The 18,903-nt window shown below is 39.9% G+C and overlaps 1 protein-coding gene across 1 annotated transcript; it reads left to right on the top strand.

Annotated features, from left to right (window-relative positions):
- The first annotated feature begins 528 nt into the window (after positions 1-528).
- LOC109035766 (uncharacterized) lies at positions 529-18,645 on the top strand. The gene is made up of 4 exons (XM_019049513.2): positions 529-792; positions 14,388-14,559; positions 16,212-16,429; positions 18,074-18,645. Exons 1-4 carry the CDS (start codon positions 736-738, stop codon positions 18,464-18,466), a joined length of 840 nt encoding a protein of 279 aa, XP_018905058.2. The 5' UTR covers positions 529-735; the 3' UTR covers positions 18,467-18,645.
- The last annotated feature ends 258 nt before the right edge of the window (positions 18,646-18,903 follow it).

Here is an 18,903-nt window from a genome sequence, read left to right as displayed (position 1 = left end):
TTCAGACGCTGCCAAATTTCCTTGGACAAATCGCAAAATTTTTAGAAAAACTACTCGACATTTTTCTCCCAATTACCTACAGAATTTTGCTCGTGATTTGATCTAAAGTGACTGAAAATTTCGATGAAAAATGCTCATCACCATCCTCAGAAATGATTATTTCCTGAGAGGCAATTTGGCAACATTCGAATGTCCATACGACGTTCTTCCTTAGCCCGTCAACTTTTAACGAGATGAACGGATGAATCAGGCACTTCTGCCGTGCTAAGGAAAAACGCCGTATGAGCCTTCAGGCGTTGCCAAATTTCCTTTGACAAATCACTAACTTTCGAGGAGATTTGTGAATATTTGTCTTCCGATTTCTCGGATAATTTTACTTGTAATTTGATCTAAAAATTCTGAAAATTTCAAGGAAAATATTCATAATTTTCCTTAAAAATAAACATTTCATCGGAGAAAATTTGACAACTCTCGAATGTTCATACGGCGTTCTTCCTTAGCACGGCAGACTTGGGGGATGAAGTCGGGAACGCAAATGACAGAAAGTCGATCCTCTTGCCTGGAAACGGAGGGCAAAAAATAGAGGTGGATCCGAAAATAAAAATTCGAAAAAAAATCGTTCGCGTCACTGACTCTTACGCACATCTCCAGCCTTGATGTAGCAGGAGCAGGCTTAAAAGCGGATGTTCTGGCTCGAGTTGTTAGTGATCACCGGTTCATCAAAGTTCCGTAAGGATGTGGGTGTTGAAGGAAACGGTGGCTTTCGTGGCTGCCACTTTATTCGTGCTGCAGGTAATTGCACTTTTTGAAAAGTAATACTCTTTACTTAAATTCCTAGTAACTTGATTACACTTTGCAATAATAAGGAACCACTAGTCCTGGCTCTTTTACAAAAGCACCTTCCTGCTTAGGGAAACCAATAGCATATATCGACGGTGTAAGTAGGCAATCACATAACTCGGTTTGCGACGTCGCAGACTTCCTGTCATACTTTATTTTTTAAACGAAAACTACTCAAGAGCAATTCTTTAAAACTGCCGTGATTTTTCTTCTCCGTGCGAATAAAATTATGCGTAAACTTCAAAGAATGATGCCAATTTGTTCTCCTCTAAAAAAATAACAAAGAGGCGGAGATTTTCAGACACCGCAAACGAGTTATGTGATTGCCGACTTACATCGTCGATATGTTGTTTCTAACACGAAAGAAAAAATGATATCTTATCGCAAAATGTAGTCTATTTCGTCGTTTCCATCACAAGAGAATGTAACTATGTCGCAGGAAATCACTTAAATCGGGCATTTTATTAGCAGATAGTCAAATTTTTACGGCTCATGAAAGTTTGTAATCTTATGTCGAAGAGCTCGCGAGTTTTCAATATTTTGGTAAAACATCTTATCAAATCTACCACCTCCTCTGATTTCTTCTTTTTCAAACACTTCTCATACATTTAAATGTGAAAATTTTAAAAGTTGCGTTTCTATAGCATTCTGAAAAACGGCGAAAAAGTGCGCTCTTGCCGTAGTATCTTGATTTATTTTCCCAGGAAACCTTCGTACTTTTAGAGGATGATTGTCATTCTTAATATGTTGGAGCGCCTTCAATTTCGTATGATACTGTGCAACACCTCTGTTGTGGAATAGTTGCTTGAGGCGCCGTGGCCGTGGCGCGTTGCGGATAGCCGGCCAGCGCCTACAAACCTAAGGGAATACTTCAAGCATTGCGCAATGCGTGAAGTATCCCCTTAGGTTTGTAGGTGCCAGCGCGAGTTTTGCGCTGGCAGCACGCCACTCCGCTGTGTTAGCCTCTAACACTTAAACTCGAGGAGTCAGCGTTTTTCAACTCACGATTCAAGGCGTGTTCTCAAACATCTCATCGAATCTACCAGCTCCTCTGATTTCTTCTTTTTTAAACGCTTCTCATATATTTAAATGTGAAAATTTTAAAAAATCGTGTATTTTATGGCATTCTAAAAAACGGCGAAAAAATGCGTTCCATTACAGTGACGGATATAGTGCGTTCCGTTATCGGCTGTGAACATAATTTTCTACACTGCCTTGTCTCAGATTGATGGATACTTTTTTAAGTGAGCCCGTAATACGCGATTATTTTTCTAGGTTTTGTCTCCACCCTCCGCAAGGTCCACACTATACTGAGTACCACGCTTGAGTATCGTAGCGCTCCACGCGTATCTTTATGAGTGAGAGAAAGCAAACCAAAACGCCTCCAATTTTTCACGTAGGCAACGAGGACATCCTGAAAGGACTAATAGTTGCATCTAACCTCAAACACAATCGTCACTTCACGTCCTTTTAAGTGCACACGTCGATGCAACTATTCGTAGTCTGTGGATGTCAGAGTTGCATACTTTAAAAAATGAGAGCGTTTTATACGTGAACAAGTGTCTTTTCGCCAAAAATTTTCCTATTGAATTTCCAAAGATCAGTCATTCCTTCCCGCAATTCCTTTACGCCGTCCCGTTCCTTGACTCTCTGGGGGAGTTTCAGGCCAGCCCTACCTTTTTTAAAAAGGGGGTGAGAGGTAAGCTTACGAATGGCTCACAAGAGGGGTGCTGGACATCAAAAAGTGGGCCAAAGAGGGTTCACGTAGTACTTAAACGGCCCGCTTGCTGTGAGTGTGGAAGCGAATATTTTAGACAAACTACCTTGATCAATCCTCCATTGAAAATCATGAAAATTCTAAAACTTTCGAAACTCATATACCTCAAAATGTATTTTTTCTTCAATGAAATTTGGCGTAAATAGGCTTAGCAGCTAATTGTCTCCCAATAAACTAACTCAGCAATTATCTAACTTTTTGATCTAACAGCTCCCGTCAAATCATTGTGTGAAATAATAAAACATATCTGACCGACTTTAGGTTTCGATTGCTTCAATTCTGAACGAAACGAAATCTGATCTGTTCAATTGGACAACTGAGGTAAAAACTCTTTGAAGATACACACATGTATTCTCATCATCAACCCTACACAGAGATAGATGAAAGCTATCCTCATTGAATATGACCTTATGGAATATGGAAAAAATACATTTTGAGGTATAAGAGTCTAGAAAGTTTTAGAATTTTCATTTTTTTTTTCAAAAACCTAACCTTTGATTTTCAATGGAGGATTGATCAAGGTAGTTCGTCTAAAATATTTACTTCCACACTCACAGCAAGCGGGCCGTTTAAGTATTACGTGAACCCTCTTCGGCCCAATTTTTGATGTTCAGCACCCCTATTGTGAGCCATTCGTAAGCTTACCTCTCACCCCCCTTTTAAAAAAGGTAAGACTGGCCTGAATCTCCCTCTCTCTCCATCTCTCTCTCCCTCTCTCCCTCTCTGCCATGGTGAAGTTATTTTTAAACCGAGCCTCATCACACTTTCCAAAAAAATGCCACCCTTCACGAACTGCGTCAGAGTCATTTAAGACGTCCCGCGAAAACGAACTTCTCTCGATAAAAAACATGAGCGAATAGCTCATGACGCGTTCGGATACATCATGAAACTCGTGCTGATCTCCAGTTCTCCGAAAGTACTCCCGTGATAGCCAAGAGAGGAGAAATTCTCAAATTTTTGAAATCGAGTTTCCCCTTCGAAATTCGTCTGATCTCTGTCAGATAAATTCACTGAAATAGCTGAAACAACACAATGGACCACCAGACAAGGTACGAATTTTAGCATTCTGATACATCTCATGTAACCAAAATTTTACGTAGAACACGATACGCACAACGAAAATTACTGAAATCAACTCCTTACGAAGATATTCAATGATTCTTGATGCGTGAATTCAAACCGTTCGCTCATGAATACTCAATGCTCCGCGTGATTCACATCGCGCGCTAAACGTTCGTTATCATGACAGTCTCTGCGATATAAAAATCTGGCAACCTCAATCTTGACGCTTTGGCTCAGCAATAGCAAATTGCTTATAATTTGAACAACATATGGTGGGAAATGAACAGTACTCGATTGAGAAGCTTGCTGAAACTGTCGTAGTGCGTAATTTGACTCACTTAGAGCTTTGAGTTTCTTGTGACGGGCAGTTCAAAATCTGCGTAACCAATGTGAAATAAAAAGGTTAATATCTTCGTTAGGAGATGGTTTCAGTAATTTTCGTTTAGCGAATCGTATTCTACGTGAAATTCTAGTTACGAAACATGTATCAGAATGTTTGAATTCGTGCCTTGTCTAGTGGTCCATTCTTCCCAGAGTTCTTTATCCTCAACCGGTATTCAATACGATTTTTCGCATCAACACGCGGTTCACGATCGATGAGCGAACTGGCCGCTAATGGGTTTTAAATTGAGGTCTAGTTACCTTTCCCCGAATTTTGGGTTCTCCATCGACGAACTCGGAGCGGTTGTCCCGGCTACTGTATGAGTTCATTGATTCCGAACTTTATACCTGGCCTTTCGGTGTCCGATCTTGATTTAATAGCAAAAGACGCTGGTATTCTATCCCCTCACTTGAGCGGATACCAAATGGCCCGGCTTTTGAATCAGATCTCGGATCGGATTTAAAACCGTGGCCGCCGCTTATTAACTCAAGTCGACGCCTGTATGATACTTCCACCACGACACGCGCTCTTTCAATGCGTGGACCTCCCCTCCCCGCCGTCTTGTTGCCCTGCACCCTCCAGCCGATTCTGCGTTGCACGGCACCCTTGCACCTTTCTCTTTGGCTCTGGCCTGGCTGACCAGGTATCACACCCGCGCCGCGCCTCCGGATCCGGCCGGACTCCTGTTTCCTCTTCTTTTATGAATCTGAGAAAGAAAAAATCCTCCGTCTCCGCAACTCTCGTGCTTTTTTCGTACCGTTATGGTAAGAGAATCACGAGTTGAAAAGTCAAACGTCAAGGAGGCACGGACGACTAAGTTTCGATGGCTATGAATGATTTTTCAGTTTTAATGACTCTAATAAATACATTTAATGTTAATAATTCAATAAAAGTCCGAAGAAAAGTTTATTTTTTACCAATAAATTTGGTACTTGAAATTTTGCATCTTCTGAGGAATTTATGGGGGGCGCAGTGAATATAATAAATCGTTGGCAAAACTTCCACGCCACATATCTCGGTTTGCGACGTCGCAGACTTCCCGTTATACTTTATTATTTATTTGGAAAACTACTCGGCAATACTTCAAAACTGTCGTGATTTTTCTTCCCTGTGCGAGGAAATTTCAGCGAAAAGTTCAAAGAATTAGGTTGACTTATTCTCCTTTGAAAAAATCAAATTATAGCCTTTCTTCATAAAAAATCACTAACTCTCGTGCAATCCGTTTTGTTAGATATGTGCTTCAATTGAATACAAATCATCCGTTCATTGCAGATACACGTGCACCGTATTCAATATTAATCTAATTCTAAAAATCCCCTTTCCCAAAAAAAATTGAATAGTCATGAATAAATATATAAATAAAAAAATTTCAAAATTATTTTTAACAGATGCAAGCATCCATCGCATCTCAGGCGCATCGGTGCATACGTGGCGCCATAAAAGGAAATCTAGCGTTGTTCCATTCAGAAAAAATTCTCCTTCTGGAAATCTACGGGATGCGAAATTACCGTTTCGGCTCGCTTCAACAGGATCCATTGAAAATACTGTTAAAAGTCTCCGATGGTGACAAACATATCAAAAATTTTTGTGGTGCATTTTGTGATTAAAATAGACACTTTCACACACACCCTCCCTCACCCTCACACACACACAAAAAAAGGCCTATATGAATGAAAAAATTCCAATAAACCCTTAAAAGCGGGGAGACAAAAAATTATCGGAACGGCCTGCTTCAGAAGCAACTGTAGTTAGTGGATATTAAAAGGCGTCTCTGGAGATGCAAAACGTCTCCACGCGTATTCGGAATAATGCAATCGTAGGTGATTTCGAGAATTAAATCACTGAATTTTTAAAGGTAACATCTTGATAAAAATTAAATTAAATTCCTTGAAAGAAGCAGAGGGAACCAGAAATATTCTGTTCGATTTTATTATTCCCTACATTCGAATTAGGATATTTGGACGTATTTCTATCAAATGGAACTATTTGCATTGTGACGTGAGCCCTGTTATGCACATATTCGTATGGGTCTCAGGGCTCGTGTCTGAATGCACGTAGTTCCGGTTGATAGAAATACGTCCATTTCATACATATACTTATATACCTAATTTTTGGACGTGGAGACTGACTGCCGTCACTTGAAATCTTTACCTTCCTTTCCTTGATTCATCCCTTTCATCAAAATTAAAATTAACATCCGTTCCCGAGGCTCTTAAATTGCGAGATTGCCAGTCAAGCTCTAACAGGCCAAGCATCGGGAAAGAATGGGAATGTTGCATAGTTTCATTTCCTCTCTGATTGCTTTTTGCATTCTCCCTGGTAGACATGATTTTTCGTATTTACCTAAATTACTCCTGATTGTTCCTGACTTCCTCAAAAATTCCATCATTTTTAAAACATTTCATTTCATTTTTCGACAGATTTTTACCTGAAGAACTACTTTTTTACGATTTTAAGGCAAATGGTATTTATCTTATTCTGGAAAAGAAAGCTTTTCACGGCTTCACTTATTGAAAATTCAAATAGTATCTATACATTACAGAGTACGCCCCTGACTACTTTGCGGTTAGCCGCCCCGCCCCCCCCCCCCCTCCGCAACGCTTCGCACCTTCGGCGCTGGGTTTTATTCTTACTATTTTATATCACAGAGTAAGATATGATCCCAGAATAGACATGAAAGAAGTGCTCTGTTCTTATCACCCATTCCCTGAAAGGTTTTTGTTTTTATCCATTTGCTTTCTCCTTTTTTTTTCTTTTCTATTGGTCATTTCAGAGGCTCGATTGTACCTTATTGCAGGGCCGGGCAAGATAGTGACGAGGTTCTTCTTGATTTCTTGTTTAACTATTTACCTTGGAACAGAAAACGCTCATTTTCCTACAATTCCCTCGATTTTCGACGATTTTTCCGCCTCTTTTTTCAGTTTCGTCATTTCGAACTGTTTTCCCGGCTCGACTCAAAAACGCATCATCATTTCACATCTGCTTTTGACGCCCTCGATTTCTTGCTTGCTCTTCAAAAAATGCGCGAATGCCGTTTCTCCTACTAGGATTTCTAGGACTTATGACTTATGAAAAAATTTGTTGGGAAAAAATATTTTAAACTTAAAAAAACTTGGAAAAATCACGAAACCTCCATACTTCCGTGCTACGGAAAAACGCCGTATGAGCCTTCAGACGTTGCCGGATTTCCTATAAGAAAAAACGAATTTACGTTATAATTATTCTTATTTTTCAGTGAGTACCGCCACTTGGGCGGTTATTCAACGGAAGCAGGGTCGTAATATCGTAAGGAAATTTTTGGTAGTAGATTCATTATCGATTTTGCGATTGTTATGATGATAAACGTAATATTACCATATCAGTGCAGTACTAGTGCACTTAGTTATAGTTATCCGCATCCAAAAGCTTACTAAAATCCACGGTTCTACTACGGTGGATTCCAATGTGACAAGAAGCCCGCTTCCGCTAAGAAAAACCACCCTGCGGAGACCCTCTCTGTTCCGGCAGGGGTCGCCAATCGAAAATACAGATTTCGACAGGGGCCAATTGGAAAACTAAAAGAAAAACCTTCGCCCCAAGAAACGAGTATGTAAACGTAGTCGATAAATAAGAACAATCTGGAATAGTCAACAATAGGAATGTAGGCGAGCTGATAGGACGTTAAAGTCACTTATACCTCTCGTGCCGATGAGTGTTTCGAGTAAGCGTGGCATTTCACGATGATACCACTATTCGACCATGGGGGAGCTCGTGTTGCCTACACCTAAAATTGTAGGCAAACTGCCACTGCTACCGGTGTATGAGCATCACTTCTACACGTTTGGTAAACAGATAATTTTGTGTGCTCCGACTTCATATACGTTCATGCCACAATATGACCACGTGGGAGCTCGTGCTGTCCACACTAAAAGTTGCAGGCAAACAAACTTGACGTTAAAGTCACCGCTATCAACGGCTTTTGTGCGAACAGCGAGGAAGCAGGACATTTCACAGTGATACCACTATTCAGCCACGGGGGAGCTTGTGTTGCCTATACCAATGACTGTAGGCAAACTGCCAAATCTACCAATCTGCCCAGGATTACGCCTCTACGAAAAGTGTATTCGCCTTACCAACATAAAAGTTAAGAATTTGTGATTTAAGATAGGATACATGTCACAGGGCAATTTTGCCGATGAAGGTACTGTAGATTTAAATTAGAATTGACACGTGCGACAAGCGACACATAATGCAACTCAACATTTTTGTAAAGCGCATCGAAGTACGCTTGCCGCTTAACATAAATTTCAAGCGAAAGATTTTTTATTGGAGGAAGAGAAAATAGGAGCGAAACACGAGTCATCTTTTTTCCAAGGTAGCAGTCCCAGGACGGATGATTCACTTCGAATTATCGCAATTTAATGGTTGATTGTATTATTATTCCTGAATTACAAAACAAATTCATCGAGCTGCATATGCGATTGGTCGTCGGAGAGCATGGGGCTGGGCTGTGAAAGCGGCTTTATGTATGCATTCATCGAGGTGCATTTATCGGGCAGTTGCTTATGGGACAAAGAGGTTATGCGTCCAGTCGCACTCATGATTTGTAATGTCCGATGGTGATGATGATGATGCGGTTGTCAAAGTCGTTTTCTTGGATTTGGGATGGGTTTCAACAGGATGACAGGTTTTCCTGGGTTTAGGTAATCCTTGAATTTCCCATAATATTTTAAGGTTTTTGAAAATTAAACTCTCCCGACTTTTCCATTTTTTCAGAAATTATACAATTCAGTGGCGTGGCGTGCTTTGCTATAAATCGATTGTTATGCCATTTGAACCTATGGAAAAAGATCGATAAATAGGGTGTTCGCAGCGAACACCTTAATAATCGATTCTTTACCATATGTTTAAATGGCAGAGCAATCGATACATCGCAATTCACGCCACGCCACTGATACAATTTCCCAGGAGTCTTAGTTTAAAAACTATGGAAGCTCGCGGGAAAATTCTCTTTTTACAATTCCTGTCTTTCTATTTGCGGATCAGGAATATCATCGTAAAGGGTAACTTCTGCCCTCGAAGTTTTGATTTTTGGGTTTTTTGGAATTCACAAGGCTTGACACTAAAACGTGTTTGTGTAAAGCAGATTAGCAGATACATGAGAAATCATGCCGAAAAATAAAACGTTGGTTGGAAAGATATAGAAAAGACAGGGAATTTTAGATTGAAAAACCTGGAAAATTTGTAAAGTGTTGGAAAACTTAAAGAGCCAGTAAATCGACAATGAAGCTCCCAAACAACGCAGCTCGTTTGGGATGTTTTGAAATCTTTGCTACTATTTTACATTTCAAAATGAAAAAAATCAATATCATTCCCTGATTAGCTCATGTTTTCTTCGCACTTGGAAGAGAAATCATGGCAGTATTTAAACATTAGTGTTGAGTAGTTTTCCATTTAAAAGATAAAGTATGGCTGGAAGTTGGCTGCGTCGCATAAAGTAAGATACGTGGTTTGAGAGCTCTCTTTTAATCCTGGCGGTGAAAGGATAGGTACATACCTCAAATTTAAAAACAAAATGGATTAATAATATTAATAATAAATGAGAGAACTCTGAAACCACAACTGACAAAACTGCCATGCTAAGGAAGAACGCCGTATGAACCTTCAGGCGTTGCCAAATATCCTTTAAAAAACACGAATTTCTTGGTAAACATATGAATATTTTTCTTCTAAATTTTCATATAATTTTGTTCGCAATTTTACCTGAAGATTCTGAAATTTTGAAGGACAAATCATTATTACCTTTCTTTCAAAATAAACGTTTAATCGAAGGAAGTTTGGCAACTCTCGAATGTTCATACGGCGTTCTTCCTTAGCAGGGCAGAAAACCATCTTAGCTAACAGGCCGGACATAGTGCTTGTTGATAAGCGAGATCGCTCTGCTCACATAACCGTCTTAGCATCCCTAATAATCATATCTAGAAGCAGAAATATCAAAAGAAAACGGCAAAATATCAGCCCTTAGCTGAGGAAATGAAGCAATTATGGAACCTAAACTTTGTTTGCATCAAGCCCCTGATAATGTCAGTAACAAACATAGTTCCAGAAAGTGTAGATAAACGCATCTTTGAGACCTTGGAATAGAACACTTCATTCAATGCAGAAGTTTGGCGTCATAAGCACGTCAAGTATTGTCAGGTCGTTTCTTAATGTTGATTAATTTTTTAAGTTTTGTTTTGTTTTATTCAAGCAAGTTACGAGGAGGAACCCAAAAAACCGAAATTTTGCTTTAACTTGGCAACGGTGGAAAATATCCGGGTTCTACCGCTAAAAGGTGTAACTAGAAGCTATGAAGAGCTACTGGGCCAAATTTTAACGTCGCAGCACATTTTCTTTTACTTTGGCGAGACTTGAATTAAGGGGTTGTCTGGCGAGTTCGCCGTTTTGGAAGATGGGTGATTTTCATGGGCAAATGGACAATGCGCAATTAACTCTGTCAATTTTTGAAGTGAATCTTGCAGGGAACATGTTCCACTCATGATATAAGTGAATAAATTTTTCTCTTTCTTTGAGAGAGTGATTTATTATTCGAACTTCGGCTGAACGCCCAGCGATAGTCACCGGATAGAACGCTAAATGGGAAATCAATGCGGGAACAACGGGTTTTATGCCCAAATTTTTCACAGCAATGTTTTGAATATTTCTGCATGACATTCAAATGATATTCGCTAGTAAATTGAATGATCTATAACCAGCCTCATTCACAAAAATGCATTTTTTTTTTCATTACTTGCATCGGGATTGGTTCTATCAAATGGCGATGGTTGTTTGGAGCCATACAGGGGTTTTGGGTGATACAGCACCATTTTTAAAGCAAAAACCCGTACTTACACTTTAAAGTTCTTGATATGATTTGTCCTCCAGAAGCAGCACTTCAAAAGGTTAACAGAGAAAGTCGTGTTTTCATCGAGTAAGAGAGAAAAACTTGAGCGCTAGGTGATGTTACTGAAATTGACCCATCTTCAAGAACGACCAACTCGCCAGACAATCCCTTGAACCAAGTCTCGTCAAAATAAAAGAAATTATGCTACGACGTTTAAATTTGACCCAGGGACTCTTCCTAGCTCCTAGTTACACCTCCTTGCGGTGGAACCCGAAAATTTTCCATCGTTCTCAAGTTACAGCAAAATTCCGGTTGTTTTGGGTTCCTCCTCGTAGTGTGTATTACTGACTTTGCCCGTGAGTAATAATTATACCGGAAATGTTCCCTCTTCCGAATTTTTTTAAAAAAAGAGGGGAAAAAATGAGACAAAATTTAGGAAAGTAACCGATGTTTCTACAGTTTATTAGTTCAAAAGGCTGCATTCTGCACACTTCAGGTACTTGTTAATGTTATAACTTGTAATCGTTTAGGGATTTTACACACAAAGAAATTCTCCAAAATTAGATGACATGAAAAACAATTACGACAATCACGAGTCGGCCTCCTATAGTGAAGTGGTTGTGGCGCTACCTCTCTATGATCGGGAGGTTCCGGGTTCGATTCCCGGCCAGGGCATCCCGAATTTGTTGGTCTCAAAAATTGGTTGGTTGCATGGGACTAACTGTGTTCGGTAGGGACGGATGAGGGACGGGACTAAAGCGCAGATTGGATTACCTTTTTCGAAAAGGAACCACTATTTCTGGTCCATTTTAGAAACAGCATTCATGCCATTGGTTTCCCTATGCAGATATGTGCTTTTGTGGGAGAGCCGGAGATAGTGGCTCGTTATTGCAAAATTTAATCCATTTGAAGTAGTAGGGAAAAAAGAATATATTCATTCTCACATGCGTCACTCGATGATTATTTTTTTTTTATTTTTTTTTATTTTTTTGAAAATTTCTTTTCATAAGTTTGACACTGTGCAATGACTTTTTGGAAAGAATGAGAAATGATTTTTTTTTTTTAAGATTAAGGCTCTAATGAGCCGAGGATTAAGGAACTGTTGGAAGCGCCAAGAAACATGGCTAATATAGGCGGTGAAACTTCCAAATCACGTATCCATCCCATTGGCGGTTTCAAAAATCTTCGCTCCTGTTTCATTTTTTGAAGGAGAATAATTATTCAGAAGAATGACAACATTATTCCTTGAATTAGTCTAAGAATTCGCCTCGCACAAAGAAGAAAGATCACTGAAATATTTAAGAATCGATCGATGTTGGGTAGTTCTCTATTTAGAGAATAACGTATCGATGGTGAAACTCCCAAACCACGCATCTCGTTTTCAGAGTTTAAAAATCGCCGCTCCTATTTGATTTTTTCAAAGGAGAAGAAGTCGACAATTTTTTCAAATTTTCACACAAATTTCCTCTCACAGGGAAGAAAAATCACGACAGTTTTTAAGTATTGCCAAGTAGTTTTCCAAATAAATAATAAAGTATGACGGAAAGTCTGCGATACATGTGGTTTGGAAGTTTTGCCAAGTATTTATTATATCCACTGCTCCCCCGCGCGGCGCGGGTGTGATACCTGGTTAGCCAGAGCGAAAGAGAAAGGTGCAAGCTGCAAGGGTGCCGTGCAACGCAGAATCGGCGGAAGGGTGCAGGGCAACAAGACGGCGGGGCCGGGGAGGGGAGGTCTACGCACTGAAAGAGCGCATGTCGTGGTGGAAGTATCATACAGGCGTCGACTTGAGTTAATAAGCGGCGGCCACGGTTTTAAATCCGATCCGAGATCTGATTCAAAAGCCGGGCCATTTGGTATCCGCTCATATGAGGGGATTGAATACCAGCGTCTTTTTCTGTAAGTTCGAATACTTCGAACCCGAAGCAGCGGCTTTGCTAATGAGTTTCGGAGGGGAAATCCAACCGCCGCGGGACAAGTTCTCGGATCTTGAGCGAAAACGCGCTACCTGCCGTCCGAGTTCTGGATGAGTATTTGTAACCCGAACTAATTGCCGCTTCATTGGAATACTGATCGATGAGTTGATTAAATACGAGATTTTGAGGATAAAGAACTCTGATTCTTCCTAACCTTATGGAAACGAGACATATAAGAAAGCCGAGAGTGCGCAAAAAATGACGTAGTCTCAGACAAAACAGCCGAACGTATCCTTGATTCTCCAGAGAGCCAATGAAAATAGTGCTTTCAAGTGAAGTTCCGCCCTTCTCTGCCAATTTCTAACCTGAAAATGTGTTTGTTGTGTGTTCAGAACGCAGTCACAAAAGCATGTAGAAGATAGCACTTGTGGTTGTCTTTGCCTAACATTAGCCTAACATAAAAATTAAAAATGCCATTTCAAAGTGTTTGAAATGAAATTCGTGAATTTTTAATCGCATGTGCGATTTCTAAGAATCTTTTGGATGATTGGTGGCAGTTTAACAAAAAACGGAGACTTTTTTCAATACAATTTGCCGCTCAGAGGTTTCTGAGCTCGTTATCTCAAAACTCAATTTTTGCACTTACGGCGGTCATAGGATATTTCATCAACGCTTTTTTGTCCGCGCACATGTTTTTTCCAGTAATTTACGTCCACGCGTTTTTTCGGCACGGAAGTTTTGGTCCACGTGCCAGTTGAGACCCCAAATTAATTGGCCCACATGTAAATACAAACGACAATTGCTCACGACGTTTTTGGATGAAAATGTATAATGTCCTGGAAGAATGAGAGTTTGCTTGTTTTTTTTGTTTTGTCTGTTTGGTCCAACGGAGAATAATATATAGTTGAGAATTTTGGTAAAAATGGGGAAGCGTCAATTCCATGAGACAAAATTCAATAAAACTCTCTACACCTCTTTGGTGTAACAGGACCTAATTATCTTTCAAGAAATTCCCGCCTTGTTATACCTGAACCGAATGAACCTCTATATTTGCCTCAGCTAAAGGCTCTTAGATTTTTCCTGTGTACGATAAGTATCTTGATTTATTTTGCGAGGAAAGATCTGTACTTTTAAAGGATGCCTGTCATTCTTAATATGTTCAATTTCGTATAATACTGTGCAACACCTCTGTTGTGAAATAGTTGCTTCAGGCGCCGCCGCACGGCGGGCGGGCGGCCAGCGTAAGACGCGCATTGGCGCCTACAAACCTAAGTGGATACTTCAAGCATTGTGCAACGCGTGAAGTATCCACTTAGGTTTGTAGGCGCCAGTGAGCCTCTCGCGCCGGTAGCACGCCGCTGCTCCGCTCTGTTAGGCTCTAATATTTATACTCGTATATTCATATTCGGAAAAATGAAGGCGCTCTCATTTCTGGGAAGACAACGCCTGGATGTAACTAATCCTGCTTTGAGGATATTTGCACAGGCGGGTCTAATTTTTTTAGCTGACATATTTTTCTTGATGAAGGTCAAATTTGTTTTCCAACAGTATGGGACTGCGAGTCAAGGTGCGGCAGTCGATGCGGCTGAGCCAATGATTAAGTCGATTGAAAACACTGGGACCTCCATCGGGACCGTTCTTGATAAGAATTTGGAACGGACAGAACCTAAGGAAAAAGAGATACTTGAAAAAATACAGACTACATCCTCCATGCATCAGCGTAAGTAACAATCAGTGGCGTGGCGTGAATTGCGATATATCGATTGTTATGCCATTTAAACCTATGGTAAAGAATCGATTATAAAGGTGTTCGCTGCGAACACCCTGTTTATCGATCCTTTTCCATAGGTTTAAATGGCATAACAATCGATATATCGCAAAGCACGCCACGCCACTGGTAACAATTTATATTCTAATTCTGCCGTCCTCCAAAAAAACGCCGTAACTCCATTCTACATTTTTTTCAGCTGTTTACTCACAAAATGTTTTACTACCGAGAAACCAATGACTATCCTTATTGATGGAGATGTTGCATGTGTGAGGGATTTGCGATTTGACCATTGATTCTTATGTAAAAGTTCGCAAGAAACACGATAGTGCCACTAGTTTTTTCTGAAATCAACTCTCAAGCTCAAAAAAAGCTCTCAAGTAGAGGCCAAAATTGAGGGGATATCCCACGCTATCCTGAGAGTTCACCTCTACATCAAAACAAACTCTCCATGCAAAGATAGGGAGCAAATACATTAGCAGGGTTGCCACTTTATTTGGGGACTCCAAAACTGAAAACACGGCAACCCTGCTAATGTATTTGCTCCCAATTTTTGCATGGAGAGTTTGTTTTGAAGTAGAGGTGGACTTTCAGGGTAGGCAACTTGAGAGCTTTTTTTGAGCTTGGGAAATGATTTCAGAGAAAACCAGTGGCACCATCGTGTTTCTCGCGAACTTTTACATAAGAATCAATGGTCAAATCGCAAATCCCTCACTCACGCAAAATCTCCATTCTAAAGTAACTGTGCATACCGTACATACATTTGGCTGCTGTCAGGCAAACATCGCAGGGAATCGACGTTGCCCCTTTTTAGAGTCATAACATTTAAATATGCATAACTTTTGCAAAAATAAGTAGTCACAGAGCTCGTTTTTATGCCAAAAAACGCAGGAAATCACACTCTATCGCACTCACAATAGTTGTCACTCTCCCCATCCACTCGTAACACCATGAAGAGCGATCATTTACTATTTAATTCAGACACGTATCTCCGTTTCCGAAGTTGCAGACATCCTGTCATACTTTATTTTTTAAATGGAAAACTACTCAACGCCAATTCTTTTTTCTTCTCTAAGCGAAAAGTACTCTGCGAAATCCTCAAGAAATGATGTTGAATTGTTCTCCCTAAAAAAAAAATAAAAGCGGAAGCGGAAATTTTTAAACGCCGCAAACAAGATACCTGGTCTGGTAGTTTTACGTCGATTTCCATTCCTCTCTTAACACATGAACAGAGGCGGATCCAGCAAGTTGGCAAAACCGGATTTTCTCCATTTAAACCTATGCTAAATAATCGATTTTTGTCGGAGCACCTGGCCCCTCCAAGAATCGATACATTTTAATAGGTTTAAATAGAGGAAAGACAATGTTGCCAATTTGCTGTATCCGCCAATGCACATGAAACATTTTCTAGTGCCTTTATCAGCCCCTTTTAGATAAATCTGCTCCACTTCAAAATATATAAATAATAGAATATGCTGAAATTTCATATTTGTCTGCCAGTTAGCACCGAGATAAATCACTCTTCAAACTTATTTCTAACAAGTAATATGAATTTGAATTTCAACGTAAAACAATTTTTTTTTCTTTCTTTCTTTCTTGTACAGCGAGTAATCTTTGGTTGATCCACGAGCTCTATTTGAGCTCTGAAATTGAGAGGGCTAAAAACAAAATCCGTGCGGGACTCTGCGACCAGTACCGAGGCTTCAGGAAGTTCATCATTCAGATACCACCCGCTGATGCTAAACTTCGGGATTGGATGGGCTCTGACGAATACGATATGAAAACCGTTTCTCCGCATCTTGAGACCGAAGTCATTTCTCCGGTAACAAGCAATAATAGTATCCTTCCAAATGGAAAAAAGCACATCGAATGCTACAGAACGCGTTTCTTGGTTCAGAGAACTAAACCTTTAGCTCGGAAAACCAACCGTTTCAGTTTACAGAGCTAAACTTCAGTTCGGTGAACCAAATGTCCAGGTCAACGAACTATAGTCTCAGTTGGCCGAGCTGGAAAAGTTTCAGGCGATATAGAACATGTTCCATCTGAGCCGAAGCTTTTTAGTTCGTATAACTGAGCCGTCAGTCCATAGATCTGAATCCTGGATTCACGGAACTGAAATTCAGTTATTATGGAAGTGGTCGATCCGTTGAAACAAAAACACGGTTTTCAGGGACGGTATTGATTCTATCGACATATGAATCGATCGAGAATTAAAACCGTGAATCGATCGACACCGATTTCATCGGCATATTATATTAAAAAAACGGCGTAGATTCTATCGACATAATTTGGTCGAGAATTATAAAAGTGAATCGATCGACGTGATTCAATCGACACCAATTCGATTGACAACCTTGAATCGATCGACAACCTCGTGAATCGACTGACAAATCCGTAATTATTTCAAGATTTATATGAATTGATCGAATTTTGTCGATCGGTACGCGTTTCTATTTTTCGATCGATTCGTGTCGATCAAATCCATACCCTCAGCTCTGAGTTCTGAGATAGCGAGTTTTTATTAATTTGTCGATGGAATCGGTGTCGATCGGTTCAAATCGATCGACTGTCGTTTTAAAGTTTCGGTCGATCCATCCTCCGTTCTGAGTACCCATTGAAATATCCACGTAGGCCTAAAAGTGAAAACTACTTTTAAAAGATAGTAATCAAGATCATGGAGTCATTAACTGCCGGAAATTTTATCTGAGAGAGGGGTGGGTTTAGCTCATTTTGATGAATAGAAAATTGTGAAATTACTCTTTTTATCACAAACATACATGAGAGTCACTCTCACAGCGCTCTCTGGCGCTCTACGACGCCTAACCGTCACAAAACTCGGTCCCCCCACAACAGGTCATGAGGACTCTTTTTATTATCCTCCTACATAATTTATAAAATTTTCAAACTTTTTGCACTGAAAAAAAATTCTCGGCGTTTTTACCAAGGTCCGTCGGTGCTTTTACCATCTCACTTTTTTTTACCAATTATTGGTAATTTTACCAAAATAGACTGGTAAGCTTACCTACAAACCGGTTTTTTTACTGTTTTTTTCAGGTAAGAATACCACTTTTATTGGTCATCAATTCCCGGTAACTTTGCCACTTTATCTCGGTAATTCTACCACAGTCGATAAAAAATATTGGCGTTTTTACCAAGGTCCAGTAAAATTACTGAGAAAGTTCAATAATTTTACCTAGATATCTCGGTAAAATTACCAATTCCATAAATGATAATTTTACCAAGAAAAAACTGGGATCAAATAGAACCCTGAATTCTTGGTAATTTTACCCGTTTCTTAGTATATACAACGAGATTTTTTTTTCAGTGTGAGCTTCAGGTATGCTTCGTTTATGGTTAAATGACCCATTCCCAGATGCTGCGTATTTCGAATTTTGAGAAAAAAGAGTGACTTTTTTCTTATGTCCTGTTTTCGTTGACCATGACAATATTTACGGGGGTTTCCCAGTTACTGGTGGACAGACGCAAAAGAAAAGACCGGCTCCTGCCCATACCGGAATTCACCTCAGGAGTGGTTGCAGACAGAAAAAGATACTTTTCGAGACGAGTTCGCGAACTCACAAACGCATACGACTATCAAATGGAGCTTATCGAGGAGGGTGCAAATGCAGTTTTGAACGCCATGTACAATGCAGTTTTGACCTGGGCTGGAATGGACGAGGAATTGTTCGGTGACATGCTGAAACCAGAAAGTATCGAGGACAAAGCGGACGTAGTCCAACTTGGCCTGAACGTCGGTGATGATTTGAAGTGCCCAAGGAACGTCCTGAAAGGTCCAGAGAAGGTCCTGGAAGGTCCAAAGAAGGTCCAGGAAGGTCCAAAGTCCACCGAAGAAAATTAGTCTATCTCTTTTAATAACCTCGAGTCTGGCCTCTGAACAGTATTACCCCGATTTTTAAAATATATTATCGCAAAATAATCAACTTCTTTTTTTCAAGTTTGAGTAATCATTTGATTTTTATGTTATTTTTAATTTTAGTAGTTTACGTGATAAGCATGGATAAACATTTTTATATCATGTTTATGTTCTACTTCATTGTATGTATGCATGCTATTTCAAATCACGCTCACCTGGGAAATAATATATATCGACGGTGAAACTATCAAACCACGTATCTCGGTTTGCGACGTCGCAGACTTCCTGGCATACTTTAATTTTTAAATGGGAAAGTACTCAACGTCAATTCTTGAAAACTTCCGTGATTTTTCTTCTCAGTGCGAAGAAAATTCTGTAAAAACTTCAAGGAGTGATATTGAATTGTTCTCCTCCAGAAAAAT

The sequence above is a fragment of the Bemisia tabaci genome, chromosome 9 (genome assembly GCF_918797505.1).
Source record: "Bemisia tabaci chromosome 9, PGI_BMITA_v3".
NCBI classification, from domain to species: Eukaryota; Metazoa; Arthropoda; class Insecta; order Hemiptera; family Aleyrodidae; genus Bemisia; species Bemisia tabaci.
Note: the sequence above shows the minus strand (reverse complement) of the source record. Positions and strands in the feature narration are given on the sequence as shown.